Raw genomic sequence first — 19,873 nt, 5'->3', positions numbered from 1 at the left:
TTCCGTGTCTGGAATGGATGTATTCTTAAGTCTATAGGGTAACAATAATATAATAAAATAACCTTGTTTGAAACTGGTTTGGATAAAAAAAAAAAAAAAGTAATTTTCGTCTATTCTACTAGGTACTCATGCTATACTGACTGGGTTAAATATAATTGCATTACTAAAAAGACACTAAAATACCATTTTCATTGACTAAAACTAAACTAAAATAGTCATGTATAATTCTGACTAAAATAAGACTAAAATGCTCAGACTTTTAGTTGACTGAAACTTGACTAGACTAAAAAGAGTATAAACGTGACAAACTAATAAAAACTAAAATGACAGCTTCACACAAAGACTAGACTAAAATTAAAACAGGCCACAAAAAACAACACTAATGTCAACCCTATTACTTACCATATAGCTACTAACAACTGACCACAGAGTGGTTTCTTCCTGTAACTGTAAATCGAGCCATACGCACAAGTGCTGAGCTAAATCACACTAATGGCTGCATATTTACATTGCAGAACTGTTCAAAAGAGCAAAAGCCAACAAAGAATTGTTCGGGAAGTAAATTTCATATTTAAATGTCCATTCATTTGAAATTCAAAAATACAAAAAAAATTCAAAAACTATTTTATAATGCAAGAATCAAGTTCTTAAATATTCTATTCATGTTAGTTCATATACTATACCACTTATAATATTTAATTAACACTTATTTAGGAAGCCTGCATTAAATTGATAAAACGTAAAGACATCTGTAATTTTCCAAAAGATTTCCACTTCAAATAAATGATATTCTATTGAACTTTATATTTATCCACCAATTCTGAAAAAATAAAAATAAAAAATGCATCAAAGTTTCCACAAAAATATTAAGCAGCACAACGGTTATCAAAATTGAAAATGTGTAATAATAATAATAATAATAATAACCTTTAAAGAGACCGACTGATTTTAACACAAGTTACCCTTATTTACAAGAATTAGCTCATTCATTTCTGTAAATCCTGTATTTGTCTTTTCAGCAGATTTGCAAGGCTACAGGGTAGCCATTGATACAGTCTATACAGCTCCATTACAGGACAGCAGACTGACCCACACAGTAATGATCTGATTTTACAGACCTGTCTCATTCCCCCCCGTCTGCATGAAGCAGGACAGGAGCTTGATGTGAATGCATTTACAACATGATTAACTCTGCATGGCCATTTCATCCAGACCCATCCACAGTGCTCCAATTAGAGTTAATGGACAATAAAAGTCTATGTGCTTTATGCTGAAAGAGGTCTGGGCTGAGAGGGACGAGGATTGGGGTGGACTGTTCTCACACCCAGTGGCACACATACAGCCAATGGGTTCTTTGTTGAGCCCCGAGGTGAGTGGGTCTTGCCATTGTGGCTGCTCTCCAATGGGTGAGCCATTGGAGTTCATTGGGATGGAACAAACTAGGTCAAAGTGGTGTCAGCGGGACGTACGGTATTACATGGAGTACTAGCGTGCTAACGAGCTAAGGAAGCAAACAGTGACTTCAGTGATAAGAGATAATTCATGAGGAAACTGCTCTGTTTTTAAACTTCAGGGGAAATGTGGAAATCTAAAGCTAATGGCATGCAGCAGAATTTTTCCACAGGGTTTTGTCGTTCTGACCCACTGAATTTTAGAAGAGCTGCCGAACTACTTGTGGTTTTGCAATGCTATCTGACATATATTATGCTGACTGAATAGCAAATGCCAACACACTGAGGTAACAGTTATTTCACTGTATCCGTGACTCCAATATATGTGATGTTTGAGTGGTTCAGAAAGGGCACCGCAACGGACCACAGGCCAGTTTGGTTCTCACAACCTTTATCGACCTGATTGAGGACAGATTTTCTCCAGAGACGCTAAAGTGCTGGACGGAGCAGCGCAGAAGCGCTTTCAGATGGGGAAACCAGCTTCTCTACAGAAATACAGTGTAGTTTGTTATACATGTTCAGGGGGATTCCTAAAATGGACATGGCATAAAGGGCAAGACAAATTCATAATGTTTAAAGTGATGTTAGGGTGGTAAAGTAAGTATTTCGAAGAATGTTTTTAATTGTTACAATGATAATAAATAGGGTCCAAAACAATGCTGGACCCCAATGAATTTGTGTGAGGAAAGGAAAGAAAAAAAAAAAAATTAATTAAAAAGCCATTATTTCTATGAATCTGAAGAAGTTTTTGTTTGAAATGATCATATAATTGTCAGGTGGACTATTCTTTAAATGTCTAGTATTTAAATGTCCTAGATTTTTCACTACTTCACTATCTTGGCTAAAATACTTTGCGTTAAAAGGAACTTTATGTGGTACTCTCATGAACATGCATCAAAGTTTGACACGGAAAAGAAGAAATTGCTGAAAAAAAGTTGTTCTTTCTTTGCGCACAGAAAGTATTCTCGTGGCTTCATAAAATTAAGGTATAACCACTGATGTCACATGGACTATTTTAACGATTACCTTACTATCCTTTTAGGCCTTGAATCTCAGTTGCACTGCTGTCTATGGAGGGTCAAAAAAGCTCTCGGATTTTATTAGCAATATCTTAATCTGTGTTAAGATGATGAACAAAGGTCTTACAGGTTTGGAACGATGTGGGGATAAGTAATTAATTATAGAATTTTCAATTTAGGGTAAACTATCCCTTTAATATTGCGACACCCCTAGACTGAATCACTTGAATTTGAGATGCTTGTAGATGGACTGGTGTCACTTGTCCATCACAAGGAAAAACATCAGCAAGCACCACTTATAATATTTGTGGTCTAGAACTAGACTGTAAGATGCTTACGAAAGATAAACCATCGTGAAATTGTTGTGTTTATGTAGAAAACAGTATGAAAGAGAGATAAAGGAAGGGGGCAGGGATGTTTGGAAGCCACTTACCAGCGCAGACTTGCCGACACCTCCTGATCCGAGGACTACTAACTTGTATTCACGCATTGTGCAGTGTGTCTGTTAACTACCTGTAGAAGAAACAAGAGGAAAAAAACAAGGTGAGCCTCCAGAATTTCATACAAGTAGCCAGTTCATACTAGTCAGCTGACTTTAAACTTTGAACAAGCATTTAATGAAAAAGTACACCGTAGCACTTCAGTGCATAACCTGAAGCTGAGAGCCGCAGTCAATCAAGCAACAAAAAGGGATTTAGACCTGTGGTCGGCCCTCAAGTTCAAAGCTAATAGAAGGCCGCCAGCGTGAAATTGCTATAAAGCTGACTATCTAATCTGAACTGCACCCGCAAGACTCCTGCCCACTCATTAATTAAAATGTAAAGTTTCCTTTGACATCACAATTTTGTGTCAACTTCAGCTTTTGCATCTCAAAAAGATCATCAACCATCTGACACATAGCAGTGCGTTGCCCCTAAAGGTGTTTGGTTTGAGGTAATGTAGCTGTGCACTCATGCCATTTCCTTCTTTGCAGGAAGAGAGTGGAACAAGAGCTGTGTGGTGGGGTTGACATAGATCTTAGATAAATGACACATCATGCACACATATACACACACACAGACAGATCTGAACTGCTCCACACCCTGTCTCTTGGGTCTTTCTGTCTCTCTCACTCCTCATAACACTCCTCGTAACACTTAGAGTAATAAAATTACTTCCAGACAGACACAGTATATGAATGTGTAGTGGCTTGGGTCAGAAAAGCACTTTGTGTGCATAAAAAGTTATGAATGCATGGTCCATGTACTGCAAGTGTACTTTGTAAAACTTTACGTGAACTCCACATAGGGGAGGTGATAAACCAAACTAAGCCATCAAATTCATTAGTTGATTCCCCCCAAAGCATAAACACATGCACTATCAAAACACTTTGTTGTTTGACATTGCCAGACATAGCAACAACCAATGGCATCGCTTTGGGGCAGAGTTATCTGTGTGACCAACCAATGAAAATTTTGACTGAATGAACAGAACGTTTTGAAAAGTAGATTGAAAATATTTTGTGTGTGTGTGTGATTTTGATTGGTGAAGCTATTGGTGAAACACACACTTCAGCTTTAAACCCGCATAGCTAGCTATTAACCAGTTAATAACTAGTTTGAACTAGTTTGCATGTGAACCTTTTTTTGATCGGAAAGAAAAAATATAAACTAATTAAGTAAATATATAAAACTATAAACTATTCGGACTTAAGAAATTTATGAAAACATTCACTATAGTGCCACTCGTGGCAACTGGCAACGTAAGAAAGCAACATTTGTGTACTTTGATTACAATAAGTCCAAGTACATCAACTCAGTCCAAGTGAGACACATTTTGGAAACCCAACAGTGCACAAAATCGAGTCTGGGTTTTCGGGTTCATCTGACCGCTTTAGTTTTTTAGTGGGTGTTCACATAAGACCCATGCACCCCAAAACAGATGATCTTCAAGATTTTTGATTAATCTTTCCCTTTAATTTTCCTCATTCTACCCAGGTTTGAGACCACAGAGCAATGAGTTTACAGGGGTAAACTGGAGGCTCATATCAGATCCAACACGTTGGATTTTAGTGGGCATGGGGGCTGAATCTGGAGCTGAATCTGGAGCCAGGCTGACTGTGGGACCACACTCCGATAGAAGAGATTACTACTAACTTACATCTAATGCAATAGACACAAGGGTATCTCAGACTGAGAACTGCCCCAGCGCACTGCACTCCCTCTCAGCAACAGATCAGTGCCAGCAGCTCCGCGCTAAAAAACAAATCCTCCGCTGTCATCGAACGCTCTGCTTTCCATTTACATTGGCAAAGTACAGAGGGAATGGGAGACGGCGCAGGAGGGAGAGTAGAAATGTGTGGAAAACATAAAATGAGTGAGAAATGTGAGGGTGACAGAATAAGACCCTCTGGCAAATGGGAATACGACATATAAATGGAAAACATCTTTTAAACGGACATATCAGGGTACAATATGTCAGTCAAGAGTGTATTCAGCGCAGATGTGCGAAAGCAAATATAAAAGTGAATGTACCCTCTGAAGACCTAACCCTCCTTCACATATGGTTCAAATACACTATTAGTGACTCCCACAGTTGGTAGCCGAAATAAGACCAATAAAGCCGTGAAGTAGTGGTTGTTTGGGTTAAAATGACTGCATTTATCTTAACAATAGACTGAATTAGTCTATTTGGAACAGAAATGCACATTTTGTCAGGGAAAAGGCAGATTAGATCTTCACCTATGCATTTCACATATGCTTTTGGTTGTCATTGAAGCCCTTAGGCAGCAGGGATTTACAGGCTTACATCACAGAAGCAGGGGAATCTTGGTTTGTGGGAAAGAGACATCGCTGTGTATCTTTATTGCAGCATTCTGGATTGGTAAAAGGTGTGAGGGACTGAATGTGTGCATGTCTGCAGAAATATCCGATTTCGTTACAAACACAAGAAGACTCATAGTTTTCTTGGAGCTTCTATTCTTCAATATTAACCAAGAAAAAAAAAAAACAAGAATTTGGTGTGACAAAAGTTTTGGCCCCTTTTAACATCTGCCAGGTGGTAAAAAATGCCTCACAGTCCAGTAAGTGGTGGAAATCTGGCCATTTTAATAGCGGTTAGCTGTAACAGATTTCTGCTACCTGCTGGACTGGAGGAAATGTTTGGTCACGTATCGTTTTCAATGTGATATCAGTGGTTCAACCATAATTTAATACTATTTAATTCAACAATTTCTTCTCTTCCTTGTCAGTCTTCTGACACATGTTCACAAGAGTAACACAACGCATAAAATTACAGTTGATCCACTGATCCTTACTACCTTTCATGGCCTTGAACATTTTAGTTGCGTTGCTCTCTATGGAGGGTCAGAAAGCTCTCGGATATCATCAAAAAGATTTTAATTTGTATTCCGAAGATGAACTAAGGTCTTACAGGTTTGGAACAACATGAGGGTGAGTCATTAATGACATAATCTTCATTTTTGTGTCAACTATCACTTTAAATGACCTTCTTTTGTGTTCAATAGAGGAAAATGTTTCTTATGAGTTTGGAACAACTTGAAGGAGGGTAAAGCCCTTTCTGCACTAAAGACAATAACTATATGATGTTTATTCATGAAAACTAGTTAAAAAAAAACAATGCTATCGTCCATTTGTGTGAACGCCATTATAGTTATTATAGCTGATGTAGTTATTATATATTATCATTATAGATATCAATCTGGGTGCGAATGAGTCTTCAAGACTTGTCTTGGCAGACAATTAGCAAAGAATAGTGCTTGAACGGATTAGAAAAGGAATGACTTTGTTAATGAGAATGACAGCTCGAGTCATAAACTGCAATACATTACTCAGGAAATGGTTATAATGCTGTATCTCAGTGCTTCACACAAACATTGTGGGCTGGGCTGCCGAGGCCTGTGGTCGGTGTCACAATGACTGTGGGGGTGTGTAGACGAGCAGTTTTCGATGGTCATATTTAAGCAAGAGTGCGGTGCACATGAAAGGGTGGATTATGACAGGAAATGGTACTTGATTTCTCAAACAATCCTCATTTGACACACCACGCCTCTTCTGGGCTATAAAGTCAAGTGATGACAAGCTCAGCTCAAAATATCTCTAAGACTCACAGGAAGACACAGGGCTAAAACAGATGAGTGACTTCGATCTTCTGTATGTGTAACTAATCGGAAGACATGCAACGTGACCCAAACTCTTCCTGACCTCTGACCCACCCAAATCAAATACGTTTCAGTCAGAAAGCCTTGAAGTAATCCTAATTCTGTTTTAAAGGGAATCCCCACAAGATTTGAGTTTTTTTTTTTTTTTTTGCATATCTGCTCTACACCTTTTTGAGAAATTAACAGGCACATTGCACTGCACAAGCCATTGCGGCTGTGAAGTGATCTCTCTCCTCCAACAAAGCTTCCCCTCTAGTAATTAACCAAGCAAGATCCCATGACGCCGTGTAAGAGGATTTTCGCAGTGATGAAGAATCCAAAACACAGTGAGCAGACGCTTTGGATCTTCCGCTCAAGGATGACTAAGGTCTGGAGTTTCAGCATGCTAATGAAATAGATATACTTGACAACAAATAGAAGAAAATACTCTTTTGGTGACAACTTTAAAAGTCATGTCTAAAAATGCTGAAGGGTTTCTTTAAATGTGAAGATTACAATATTAACCTTATCTTAACTACAAAAATTAGGAGGCTTTTAGGCTAGGTAAACAATACATACATGTGAGCGTCTGAAAGTGTGAAGAAGTTCAAAGCCCTATGTAAATGTGTTTGCCCGTGTGGTTTGGCAGTGTTTCTCAGTGTGTTATGATTACGCCCAAGTTAAGTGTGTTTAAGTGAGCCACCAACACACACTTAAGCTGAGACCTGGTTTTATGACAAACAAAGTTTGAAATAGTCATTTAGGGTACTCACCAAAATGTCATTCAAAATCCATAATCATTCATTTTTGAGACAAATATTTGTAACCTAAGAGTTTCCTCTCCCTCCATTGAAAGAATATGCAAAAAAACTAAAAAAAAAACACTAAGACACAAGGTCTATTAATCATATGAAGTGACTGATTAAAATTCTACTTGTTCAAAAGGAAGAACAAAAGCCTAATAGAACAATATATGCAAATATGATGGGTATCATATGCCAACACAAATTTTTTCTAAAAACTATTTTTTTTAAAGGTTCATAATGAATGTAGATCCAAATCATGTCCAAATTAAATTAGAATATTGATCATTTATCAGACCACAATATAAAAAAGGGTATAACAATATTTTGGGGCAAAATTACCTGCTCAGACACTACGAGATTCTAAATACATCAAGGACATGATTACAATAACTTCCAACAGGTTATTTCTTCCTAATTTATGAATAAAAATGGCATGTCTCATTAGTTGGGCCTTTTTGTTTTACTGCAATGTTTCCTTTCAGTTTTTGACTTCCCAGCGCTTGACGGGATACAGAGAAATCAGGAGCAGAACAGAAAGAAAGGCTCTTAAAGGCTTCAAAAGAGGCCTAGTGAAGCTATTTATCATCTGAGCACCTGTCAACCACAGGCAAAAATTGAGCAAAATCATAAGCGAGAGCCCGAGATGAGGAACAGAGAGAGGTCTTACAGTCCCATGTTTTGGCAAACTGCTCCTTCTGTCTGACTGTATTACACACATCGACAGCACTCGGGCTAATGGCGGAGCACGCTGTATTTGCTCAGCCTCAGGTTGTCCTCAAATGTCAAGAGGTTGCGAGAGACTCAGCAGCACCACAGTGAAAGTGATTCAGTGGCGAGTGGATTCTGCCTCTAAGACCCTCAGACATGGTGCTCAGCTACTTAAAGCCATTAAAAGGCCTTTGAGGATAAGTGCAGCCTTCTATTTAGATTCACACACAAGCCTGATAAAGACAAGGGTCCCAACACATTCATGAAACCTGGTCTCAAGGCACCACTTAAAAAAAAAGATGTGGGTCAACCGACACAAGGGACTTTTTTATTATAATAGGACAGAATCATAAAAAAGAAAAAAGAATTATAAATATTATGAATATCAAACATTATTTTATCTATTTACAATGGGACCGAATCATCAAAATGGCATCAAACATACTTTAATAGTACATTTACAGTATTATTTGAAATGATTTATCAACCGCACATGCAGCTCTAAGCACTTTCTGTGCACATTAAAGAGTAGCAATGAAAAAGGTTGGTCATCGGAAGTCATTTAAATTGAGTCCAATTAGCTTTTACCAAGAAAAGCATTCACATCTCTGAATTATTCTGCAAAGTGCAATAAACGCAAAAAACTGCCTGTGTCTTGGGCAAAATACAGCGTATGCAGACAATATCTCTGCTATGCTTTGTTTAGGACCTACAGAGTACATTCGAACAATGTGTACTTGATCTCACATCTTTGTAAAAAGTGATTGTCAATTTGTTTTAAGATGACCTTTTGTCCTGCTAAAAGGCAAACTGAGAAAAGAGTTCACGTCATCCTTCAGACATCAGCATCTAACCGCCTATTTGACCGATGCTTTTGTGTGCTAAGGTAAGGGAGACTGAAATGCGCAACGGAACAAATCAACAGTCTTGCTCTGAACTTGCCAGCCGTCTGTCAGGGCCAGATTCAGCGAATCACTGGAGACTGTGCTGGAAAGGACTGTATCAGCGTTACAACATGCTGCTGTTAGCCTTCTTCTAAAGCTGGCGCACAAACCTCCCAACAGCACAGCACAAGAGGTTTAGAAACCAGAGCACGGGCCTTCTGAAAGGGTCTGAAGTGCACAAAAGGTGAGAAGAGAGTGTTAAATGGAAGAAATTGGTTTTGTGGCCATTACAGATTACATTACAGATTATAAAAATATTACTACAATGAAAATTCTGTCATACTCCTGCTGTTCCAAACATGTATGCGGTCATCATTTCCAATGAACAGAACAAAAGAGACTTTACATACAAGCTTTACATAGATTTCGTTTTCAGTAATCCATATATGTTAAAACTCTATACTATTTGACCATTTCCTCTAAATAAACTGAAAATAGATGACCGTAAAGATAATCTGCTATAAAAATAGTATTTTAACCACTGACATGGTAAAGATAGTTCATTTGCAGGCCTGTGGTCACTATGGATTTTCATTAAATAGAAAAAATTAATATCTATTAATATATATTAATATGTCAAACTCGCATGACAGTGTATCATTTGCTCAGGCGTTCAGTATGAAGTCACAAGATAAAGATAACACAACACAAGGAAGACATCAAACGCTCATTCCTGTAGGAAGTGCAAAGGTCAAGGAATACACGGTGCAGATTACAATCCACAAATGACTAGCCAACACTGGAAAAAGAGAAGAACGAGTTTATCTCCATTCGAAAGATGGTGGCATCTTTCACCCAGAGGTAAACACAAACTGACAGGCTACAGACACCGGGAGTCAGCGTGAATGAAACATCTTTCCTCGGCCGCGAGGAGCAGACAGTAAGCGTCTAGTTTAAAGGCGAAGCAGCAGAGATGCTTGTGAACGTGAAGGCAAACCGCGCTGGAGTTGGGGAGTAGATGGTCTGAGTTCTCGCATATCAAACCTCAAAGACTTCTCCATCTCAGCCAAATTCATATCGGCATGTGAGTGCTGGAAATGTGCTGTGACGTTCATGAACTCGGGCTCTGGCAGACAACTGACTGTAGAGAGGGAAGCGTTGGTCGTTGGCGCACAGTGCTAAAACGACAATCTCACTAATAGTCGACAAGAATCAGTACTGCTTGATTTCACACCTAGACACCGTTTCAACAACTAAATCAGAGTTTAACGATAAGCAATGCTGTCACAACGACAAGCTACAAGACTACTACTACTCCCACCTGTCCAAATCCCTGCCTTACATAGCTGAAGATCAATCATCAAATATGTTCCAAGTTCCTGTGACTTTGTTGCCGTCACAGTATTTCTCTTTTGAGTGTAGTATGAAATGTGTCATGTTGCACCTTGTTAGGAACATAGATTTTCAACTGAAGTGTGAAATATTCTAAGCTACATTGCTAGGCCTCATGATGTTGCTAAACAGATTGCCATTTGTGAAAAGCATCGCCCGACATTTCTTACACCATGCGAAGAGATGCAGCATCCTTTGCATGGCAGTGTAAGGACGCAGCCGCGCAAACACACGCGGTGACTCACTACACAAGCCTGAAAATCGCCACAGTTTGGGAACAAGTGGAGATGAGATATTGGTAAAGCTCAGGTTCATTGCGACAGGCCACACAACACAAAATGCAAAAAACCAGGCATTAGCAATAGCATTAATGCTTAAGCTAAGCCTTATAACACCCTGGAAATACCAACTCATCTTGAATTAATATCATCCCAGCACTTTCGCTTTCTCAATGCCCCTTCATTAATGGCTCAGGTTAGTCCATTTATATCAGCACCGTTGTCCCATTTTTGTCTGACTTCTCCACGTTTCTTTTGGGTTCAGAGGTAGCAATTAGTCAAAGTGAATCCCCACTGGGAGCAGAGATACACGAGAGGCATCACCACTGCCAAGTTGCAATTGCACATAAAAAGACCCCCTTCTGTGCCATCCGGAGCTATTAACCCTCTCGTCCGCTCTCGTAAAGGGTTAAAAAACACCCATTTAAAAGAAAGTCGGGTGGGCCCAGCCCCAGCTGTTAAATTAACACAGCTTTTTCACCCCAGGTGCGATGGCACTGCCTTTAGAGTGCCCTAGAAATCACAGTCATCAAGCAGAAAGAAGTGGCACGTAATTTAATGTAACACATGCTTTTGATAGCCACTGATGAGAAAAGGAAGGAGAAAGTGACATCACAGTGCCAAAAAAGAAAGAGGGGGTGTTGGCAACAGCGCAGGTACGCTCCATAGTCACGAAATGTTTCCAATTAACAAATGATCTCCACTTCACAGCACAAAACCAAATCCCATTTAAGTGTACAGGGTTTTTTATGAAGGGAGCACATTGGCGTCATCACACTTTAAGGCTAGAAATTTTAGGAATATTTTAAGCGAGTATTAAAAGATAATTGTGATAATTGTGAATTGCAGGCTTGTGGTCCTGTTGTCCATAATAGGGATGAAATGCACTCTTTTGTATTCATATTGTTTTTATATATATATATATAAGATCGGGACACCCAAAGCTCAACAGCGCCCAAAGAAACACACAGTGCTAGAAGTCAGAGTGCTACCTATAAAGCTATTGGCGTCGTTGTTTTTCTTTATTATAATATCAGCAGTTGAAACTGAGCATGCATAGCTCAAATCATTTGCGTTCACATACTTTGAGAGTTACTTTCGATCCAGCCAGGAAGTTTTACAAACAGCCTTCACATGAAAAGTCCAGGGCCTTACAGACTCTCAGGACACCTTTGGTTTGGATCATTGAGTGTAAATAGAGCGTGATCCAATGTGAAAGGGGAAAGGATGAACAGAATCAAGCAAATTATTTCCCCATCAAAGGCAAGAATCCAAGGTTGTGTCTATCGCCTAAAAAGGCCATTCTATGATTTGTGGCTCTGCAAGGTCAGCGGTCATGACCTCCACGGTCCCCGCTGGTGCTTTTAAAATGGGTATCAGAATGCACACTTTGGAACTGAATAGTGGATGGGTCAAGTCTGGTGTCAGAATGAGATATTGCACACTGCCTATTCAGACAGAAACATATGCTCCAATGCTTTGGGGATTTGGGGAGTTTCAATGACCTGCGGCCTCATCGCCCCGTCAGCCCATTCCCAGGACTTACCTCAACCTCTCACCCATCATTTGTCATTTCTCAGTGAGGCACAATCAGGCCACAGAGATCCTGACATGATCCCCCGAGCCAGATAGAAGAAGAAGAGGAGGAAGGAACACACAGTATCCATAAATCATACACAAAGACAAGAAGATCTCTGACAGGCTCAAGACTAATCTATGACTCACAAATACTAAAAACTCAAGAAGGGAGGAGAATTTAACCCATTCAATTTAAGCCAACATTTCATATAAGTATATACAGATTGTGATACTCTACTTTTTGTTGCTTATAGTATTTTTTATGTGACTGCTAAGGGTACGGTCATGTACTGTATATATTTTCCAGATCTATTAATCTGTTCAAAACTGAATCAAATTAAATTACTTTACTACAGATCTCTTATGATAAACATGTTTATAATTTCTGAATCAAAATTAATTTTAATATTTTTGGGGATGCAAAGTCAAAGTCAGGGTGGACATCTGTCCTTGTTTCATTTAAAAACAAATTCGCTTTTCTTAAGTATGTGTTCTTGGAAAATAGTTAAAAAATATATTTTAAAGAAAGAGAAAGAGGAAAAAACATCTGTTTGTCAAAACAATCATTTGGTGTAATCAATTTTATTGTAACAAATAGTTTTGGTTAATTTTGGTAAATTTGGTTAATAGACTGAAATAAAAGAAAAAAAGAGATTAAAAACTGAAATTATTATTTTTTTTTTAAATGACAAACAAAAATACTCAAATTAAATTAAAATCAAATGAAAACTGAAAATACAAAAATAAAAGCTATGTTAATATATATAAACTTATATTTGTTACACTGGGTGCAACCAACATGCAGAAACATTCAGAAAATTTCATGGCCAATCATTCTTATATATTATCCTTGATATGTATTGAACTGTATCTTCACCAGTCTGTGCTGGAGAACTTTTATCGGAACTGAATGACTTGCATTTGCTTTATTGATGCAAATCGCTGTCAGTGCAAATGCCCCAACCACTTCCCAGACTGCGTTCTTGGATAATCTTTCTGATGGCTGGGAATTACTCCAAACATTCGAACAGGATTAAGGCACCAACAATCCATTGTTTGCAGACACCAGCAGATGATTGAACAAACTAAGCTGGAAGTCACAAAAATGACCATGGAATCAGGGACCCAATGCCAAAATCATTCCCTGCGTGTCAGAATAACGTCACGAGTGTTCAGCTCTGGAGAAACTACCAAAAGACACCTACTGAGTCATGCTGAGATACTTCTGTCCTTTTGACTGGATCTGATGCTAAATTACCATAAAATAAGCACTTCACAGAAACGAATGTTTCCCAGCAGACATAAGGTCTAGTATTCTGCTTATACCTGCAATAAGTCCGTTATCATGGGGTTTTCTCCATCAAAATTCAATGACTTCACAGGGTTTCAGGCCACAAGATGATTTGGTGTCAAAGGGCATTGCTCTGTCATTACTCAGATGGCATTTGTGAACATGGGTAATGTCCAAACGCGCACCTCTGATGGGAGAATAATCCATTATAGGCAAATAAAATCCCACACACATTAACCCAAATGAACCTGAACCAGAGAGCAATGAATCCTATCAGCTTAAGTGTGATTAACTGATGCATAAACGCCACTATATGAGAACAAGACATGCTAGCAATAATAAATGCCTAATTTATTGCCCAACACATGCTTGTGTGTTCCAATTAAGGCTGGGCAATTATATATAAAATACTTATGATATATATATTAAAAAATAATAATAATAGTAGCAAAAATCATCATGAATAATTGGTGTGACTTTAATGCTCATTAGTATGAGAGAGCTAAAACAGAAACTTTTAAACAGCATCTCTAAAGTAGATAACTGATGTAGAAAAATTGTGTTTTGGGAAGATAGATTAATTTCCACATCCATTTTTCCAGACTGTTAATGAATCGATTTAATGATTAACTTGCGTCATTCACTCAGAAATGTTCATAGAAGTCCACGGTGGTATTTTTTTATGTATTCAAATTACATTTATTTAAATTTTGTTCATTTAGAGGAAAACATTGCAGAAAATATCCCAGTTTAACTAGAATTGGTATGTGATTTTATTTCTTCATTAACCAAATGCAAGCAGAAGAATTTTCTGCATAAATCACACATAAAAACATTCTTACATAAACCGACACATTTCATTTCATTTGTCAATTTACATAAGAATGCATGAACACATTATTTTCATATAATGTTTTTGCTGATGTTTCATGAAAAAGGTCAAGTGGCTGTTTGGCCATAATAGTAATTCGTATTATCGGAGAAAGAATAATAAAAAAAAAAAAAATCAACATCTCTTTTCCAATTAAATACACCATTGTTCAAAAGTTAGTATAGTAAAAACTGTAATATTGTGAAATTATAATTTTTTTAATATATTATTATATATTTTAACATGCAATTCATTCCTGTGATTTCCAGCAGCCTTTACTCCAGATTACAGATTCACATAATCCTTCAAAAAATATTCTAATACGCTAATTTGGTGCTCAAGAGACATCTGAACAAACCTTTGAAAAGTAGTGCACAAAATTCCGAGATTTAATGAAAATTTAAATATAGGTTCATATTACATTTCGGCAAAAGGCTGTAACAAGAAAACGTTTTTTACCCAGCCCAAGTTGCAACAGCAGCAATATATTCAGCTTCAGTTTAATAAGATCCATGACCTCAAGGGACCTCACAAAAGCTACTTATAGCTTCTTTAAAAGAAGCAGAATTCAAGATAACTACCGCTAGATCTCCTTCAAACTTGGAAACATCCGAGATAGCAAGCTTTTGGCACACTATCTGCACTTCATTATGAAACGTGCTTCTGATAGATCTCGGCCACACGGTTCAAACCTCCCACACGAGAAAGTCGCAGCATTCACACAAAGCACAGATAAACAAGCTAATGACGCCTACCGCACAAATCCCATTCCTGTGGAAGAGAGTGAGCCCTTTACGACTGCATAGACTGACAGATAACAAGACACAGTCCAGATTCAGCTGATTGTAGTCGCTCTCCAATCCAGTGCAGCGCGAGGACTTCCTGCTGCAGAGTTAAATCAAAGCAGGCCAGGAGGCAGGGTGGATCCGTGCCTGAGAAGCTGCATTTCTCTCTCTCCTCGCATGTGGAATGCAGTTGTTTACACAGGCCACTCGGCCGACCCGCTATATTGTATCAAACTGTCCCTGAGCCCAAAGAAGAAGACCAGAGGGAACGGAATTGTGCTCTGTGTAATTCTACGTTGGAATGTAGAGCAGGGGCGCATCTCTTTTGTCCCGGGCTGGAAGAGTGATTCATAGAGAGGCGCAGTGAGACCCCCGGGGGGACCCCCTCCATTCGTGAGCCTGGGCGTTGCCGGTTCTGGCCTGAGGAAGCACTGAAACCCTTGAAAATATTCGGGCTGTTTTTTCGTCACACCAGAAATAACATCAGGACTAGACACCGAAACATTTCTATATGCTAAAGTATGTAACTCCAGTTGGGAAAATGGATAAATACAATTCCTCTTGAAAATGAGCATTCGGGAGGGTTAAAAAAGAGATATAAAGAGTACCATTGTTGGATTAAAGCATTCCATTCAGCATTATAAAGTCGTTCTAAGGCTGGATGAACTGTGTTTCTGTCACTAAAGTCACCCTTTCAAAGCCATCCATGAATTCATCCACAATTTAATGTCAGAAACTGTCAGGATTGTTTTGATGTACTAAAATGGACACAATAAAAACGTCTACGCCACTTTAAGATGAAAACCATTTTCAACAACAGATAAAACAGAAGTGATAGATACAAGTCAATTCTAGAACTAAAAACCTGTGATGATTTTTTTCAAAAGCACTACTAATAACTGCAGAAGTCAGCATGAAATGGAAATCCCCTATTTACTTGTTAAATGCATCATATTGATCTTAATATGGACCATCCACCCAGGTTTCCTTATTTTCAGCTTGTAATCAAAAACAATTACATTTGGTAACTAAATCAATGTGTTAACGTCTTTAACTCAATCTTCCACGATGACAGACTTTTCCAATCATTTAGTTAGCTCAAATTTCACCCATTTCTAACAATCAGCTACAAGCTTGCATTAATATCTGCCTCCATCCAATCAATAACTGCTGGATAGATCAGTTTTACTCACAACATGGAAGAAAAGATATGTTGCCAGTTCCATTACATCCCAACTTTAAAATGTGGCAAATTGCAAACGCTCTCCAGGCTACCGATTAAATGAACAGAACAGACATCATATTTACAAGAACACTTGACAAGACTAGAATCACACCTCCCAACAACTTATAAAGTATAACCATTTTTAGTGACCCAAACAGCTGAGTTCCTTCCCCTTGTCACATTTTTACAGATTTTATAGTGTTTAAACAGTGCACAGATAAGCAAGCGACAGAATATCTGAACTTTCCCATGCGCTCTAGGGATGTTCATGTCTCCACACGCTCTCTAGAGAGAAGATGTCTTCGTTCAGATGTTTTACACTAGAGAGACTGAAGAGCTGCCACAGCTGACTTACATGCAGTCCTCAGCAAGCCAGTGCTCACCACTAACAAGTCTGGGCACTGACAGTAAAGCGGAGTATCTATGGAGCAACTCTACAGTAAGGCTGCAGTGCTCCTTGCATTCTTGGAGAGATGAATACGATCACTAATGACTGCTGTATAAATTATTCAAAAACAAAAAAAAGTGACATAGTAAAGATGCATTCTTTTTAAATGTCATGTGCACTAATTAGAGCTATCGATCGATTAAAATAATTATCAATTCATTTTTTAAGCTTAGAGCATTAAAGAAAAAAAATGTGCACGATTATTCCTTTGTATGGATTATATAGCCTAAAATTAATTTCTAAATATTTATGTAGCCTAAATAAATTGTTTAATTCTACTCCTTCCGTGTCCTAATAAAGTCAATATCAACGTAACTGAAAAAAATAAAAAATAAATAATAATAATAATAATAATAATAATACCCTTCTCAAAATGCATAGGACATTCATTAAAATTTGTACAAATCTGCATTAATAAATGTATTTAAATAATATAATGCTCACACATTACGTACTTTATACTTTGATGTTTGAGACACTGACCTGTTGCTCCGATGTGTCCTTACTTATACCAGTAAACTTTTCTGCTCTTTTTAGAAATAACACAGAACAAAACAGGTATAACAACATCAGAGTGAATTAACGCATTCAATAGTAAATAGTCATGTGGGTCAACTTAGACTTCCCTTTGCACACAAACACACCCAAAAAGAAGAAGATTGTTTAGCGAAACTACATTCAAGAGAATAAACGCAACGTGTATCGGTTCATTTTTGTGCTGAGAAACTTGCGCATTACATTTCAGGCCCCTTCTTTAAGCCCCTAACCGAAAGCATGGGGTTGCCAGATGTGGGATATGCATGCCGAATACACCCTCTACAGCATTTGCTCCTACACTCCTGGCGGCCACATGCAGGAGAAGAAAAAGAAGGTAGTGGTTTGGCGTAAGAAATTAAATACACACACATACACACTCAATCAACAGAGGGCGGGGGAAAGCAGCAGCTGGTCTGAGGTCGATTTAAGGGCTTCATCTGAGCCTGACAGGAGGAGCAGCACTGCACATTGACGTGGACGAGGGGTGTCAGGAAGCTCTTGCTGGTTGTGATTAGGCAGCAGGCCCTTCCATCTCCCAGGCCTCCCTGCAGTTATGGAAACCAGATAGCTGCGTCTAATAAACCACAAGCAGCGCCCTCTCAGAATCAAGGAGCAGCCCCATGCAACCACTGTCTTGTGTCTTTATAAGGAAACTCCCAGTGTCCAAATCCAAAGCACACATCAGATAATGCATCTGCAATCAACAGCCAGCTTTTATGGTTCATCTCCATGCTGGGCTCCAAACTATTTTAGAGAAGCATTAGAGAAACAGAGTTGCCCAGTAAGCTTGAGTGTGCATTAAAAGGGTCACATTCCACTCTTAGCATTTCTTGTCCTCTGAAGTCTGCTTATAAATGTTAGTCGGGGTTTCTGAGATCAATAACAGCATTCATTTAGTTTTACCTGATCATTTTAAACCCTTTCTGACCCTCTTTCGAATAATACCCTTAAGAAATCAATGGAAGACCATACCATTCAGTTTGGAGCTCCACTTACTTCAGGCATCACGAAGTAAAAGAGGTCATTTGCTGAATACGAGACAAAATAAAAATTTATTTTGCTTATTAGATCTATTTAATTGCAATTAGAAATGTCAATATAAGACACTTATCGTTTATTGGCCATAACTTAAAAACAATAATTATTGGCGACTTTATTGGCGTTTAATTGTCAGAAGATAAGAGGAGGGCCAAGTGTGGCATTTAGGCCAAAAAAGAAAACGCTGATGTAGAAAAAAAAAATAAAATCCATATAAGTGCTTGGTAAACTTATAGATGAAAAAAAAAAATCCCATTTCCATGATTTCCCCTCTTAAAAATACTCTGCGAGAACTAAATAGTATGCAATGCTTCTGGTTAGAAAAGAAACTGACATAGCATCGAGAGGAGTGAGGGGGGGGGGGGGTTATGTTCTGGTTATTGTGTTTATTTTTCCCATTTCAGACTGCAAGAGCAGATCTATGAGTCCTTACCTCACCAACAGCAACTGGCAGCAGGCCAGGCTGTCTAACACACTGACCTAAAGAGTGTGTGACTGAAGACGGGGGACACGAGAGGAGGAGAAAGAGGGAGACAAAGACAATGTGTGGTGAAGAATAAACAGGGACCGCTAGCACAGTATTTCTCTGCAGCGGTCGGTTCTTTTTTCCTTAATCTTTCTGACATACGTGGGCATGCGCGTGTGAGCAGAATGCCAAACATAGCAGAGCATGTGCATGCACGACTCCCGCAGGTGATGTCATCTGAGGGGACATGACCGCACATGAGACAGGAGCTGATTCACTACCAGCACCTCTCGGTTCTTTGCATAAGAAAGCTCTCGTGAGTACTGATCACTCATTTGCTCTCGGATCTGGAACCCTGAAACCTGAATCCGCTCAGAAATGTGATGAACTCGGTAAGTGGATATGCTCCTGGCAGACTGGCATGCTCTACAAAACACAGCCATCATGAGAAAAGCATAACGGCAACACAAATTAAGCAAGATGGTGTGTATGCTGCGTGTTTGTGGATGAGGGAGAAAGACATTAACGGCTTTTTAATGTCAGTACTTAAATTAGTCTCTTTACGTTTCAAATGAAATGCTCAGGCTAATGGAAGCTTCATACATTAGTTTGCATTTCACACAACATTTCTCCCTTGACTCATTTTTTTTTCAAAGAGGCAGTACACTACAAAATTAACATCCCCTCACATCGAAAAATCTTTGTTTCTTTCTTCTTGAAACACATGGCTTTTGTCTGACAAAGCATGAAAAAATTGTGGTGCTTAAATTAAGGCCAACTTTGGAAAAAAAAACAATAATAATTACCTCGCAAAATTGTGTTATTTGTAAATTTAGAATAAAGAAAATGACTAAACTTTATACCGTTAAAAAAAACACTAAAAATTGCACCATATCTTACATAAACGATACCAAAATATTTTAGGCTATCGGTCATGTCTCATGACAGGCTAGTTTGA

At 38.5% G+C, this 19,873-nt stretch overlaps 1 protein-coding gene across 1 annotated transcript in view; it reads right to left on the bottom strand.

Annotated features, from left to right (window-relative positions):
* LOC127956746 (ras-related protein Rap-1b) overlaps nt 1-19,873 on the bottom strand; it is a 49,428-nt gene that overhangs the window by 15,438 nt on the left and 14,117 nt on the right. Inside the window, exon 2 of the mRNA XM_052554922.1 lies at nt 2,904-2,983. Coding sequence (XP_052410882.1) covers nt 2,904-2,960 — 57 coding nt within the window. The 5' untranslated portion in view covers nt 2,961-2,983. The remainder of the gene's footprint in view (nt 1-2,903; nt 2,984-19,873) is intronic.

This window comes from Carassius gibelio, chromosome B4 (genome assembly GCF_023724105.1).
Source record: "Carassius gibelio isolate Cgi1373 ecotype wild population from Czech Republic chromosome B4, carGib1.2-hapl.c, whole genome shotgun sequence".
Lineage (NCBI taxonomy): Eukaryota > Metazoa > Chordata > Actinopteri > Cypriniformes > Cyprinidae > Carassius > Carassius gibelio.
This window is presented reverse-complemented; position numbering and strand designations above follow the sequence as displayed.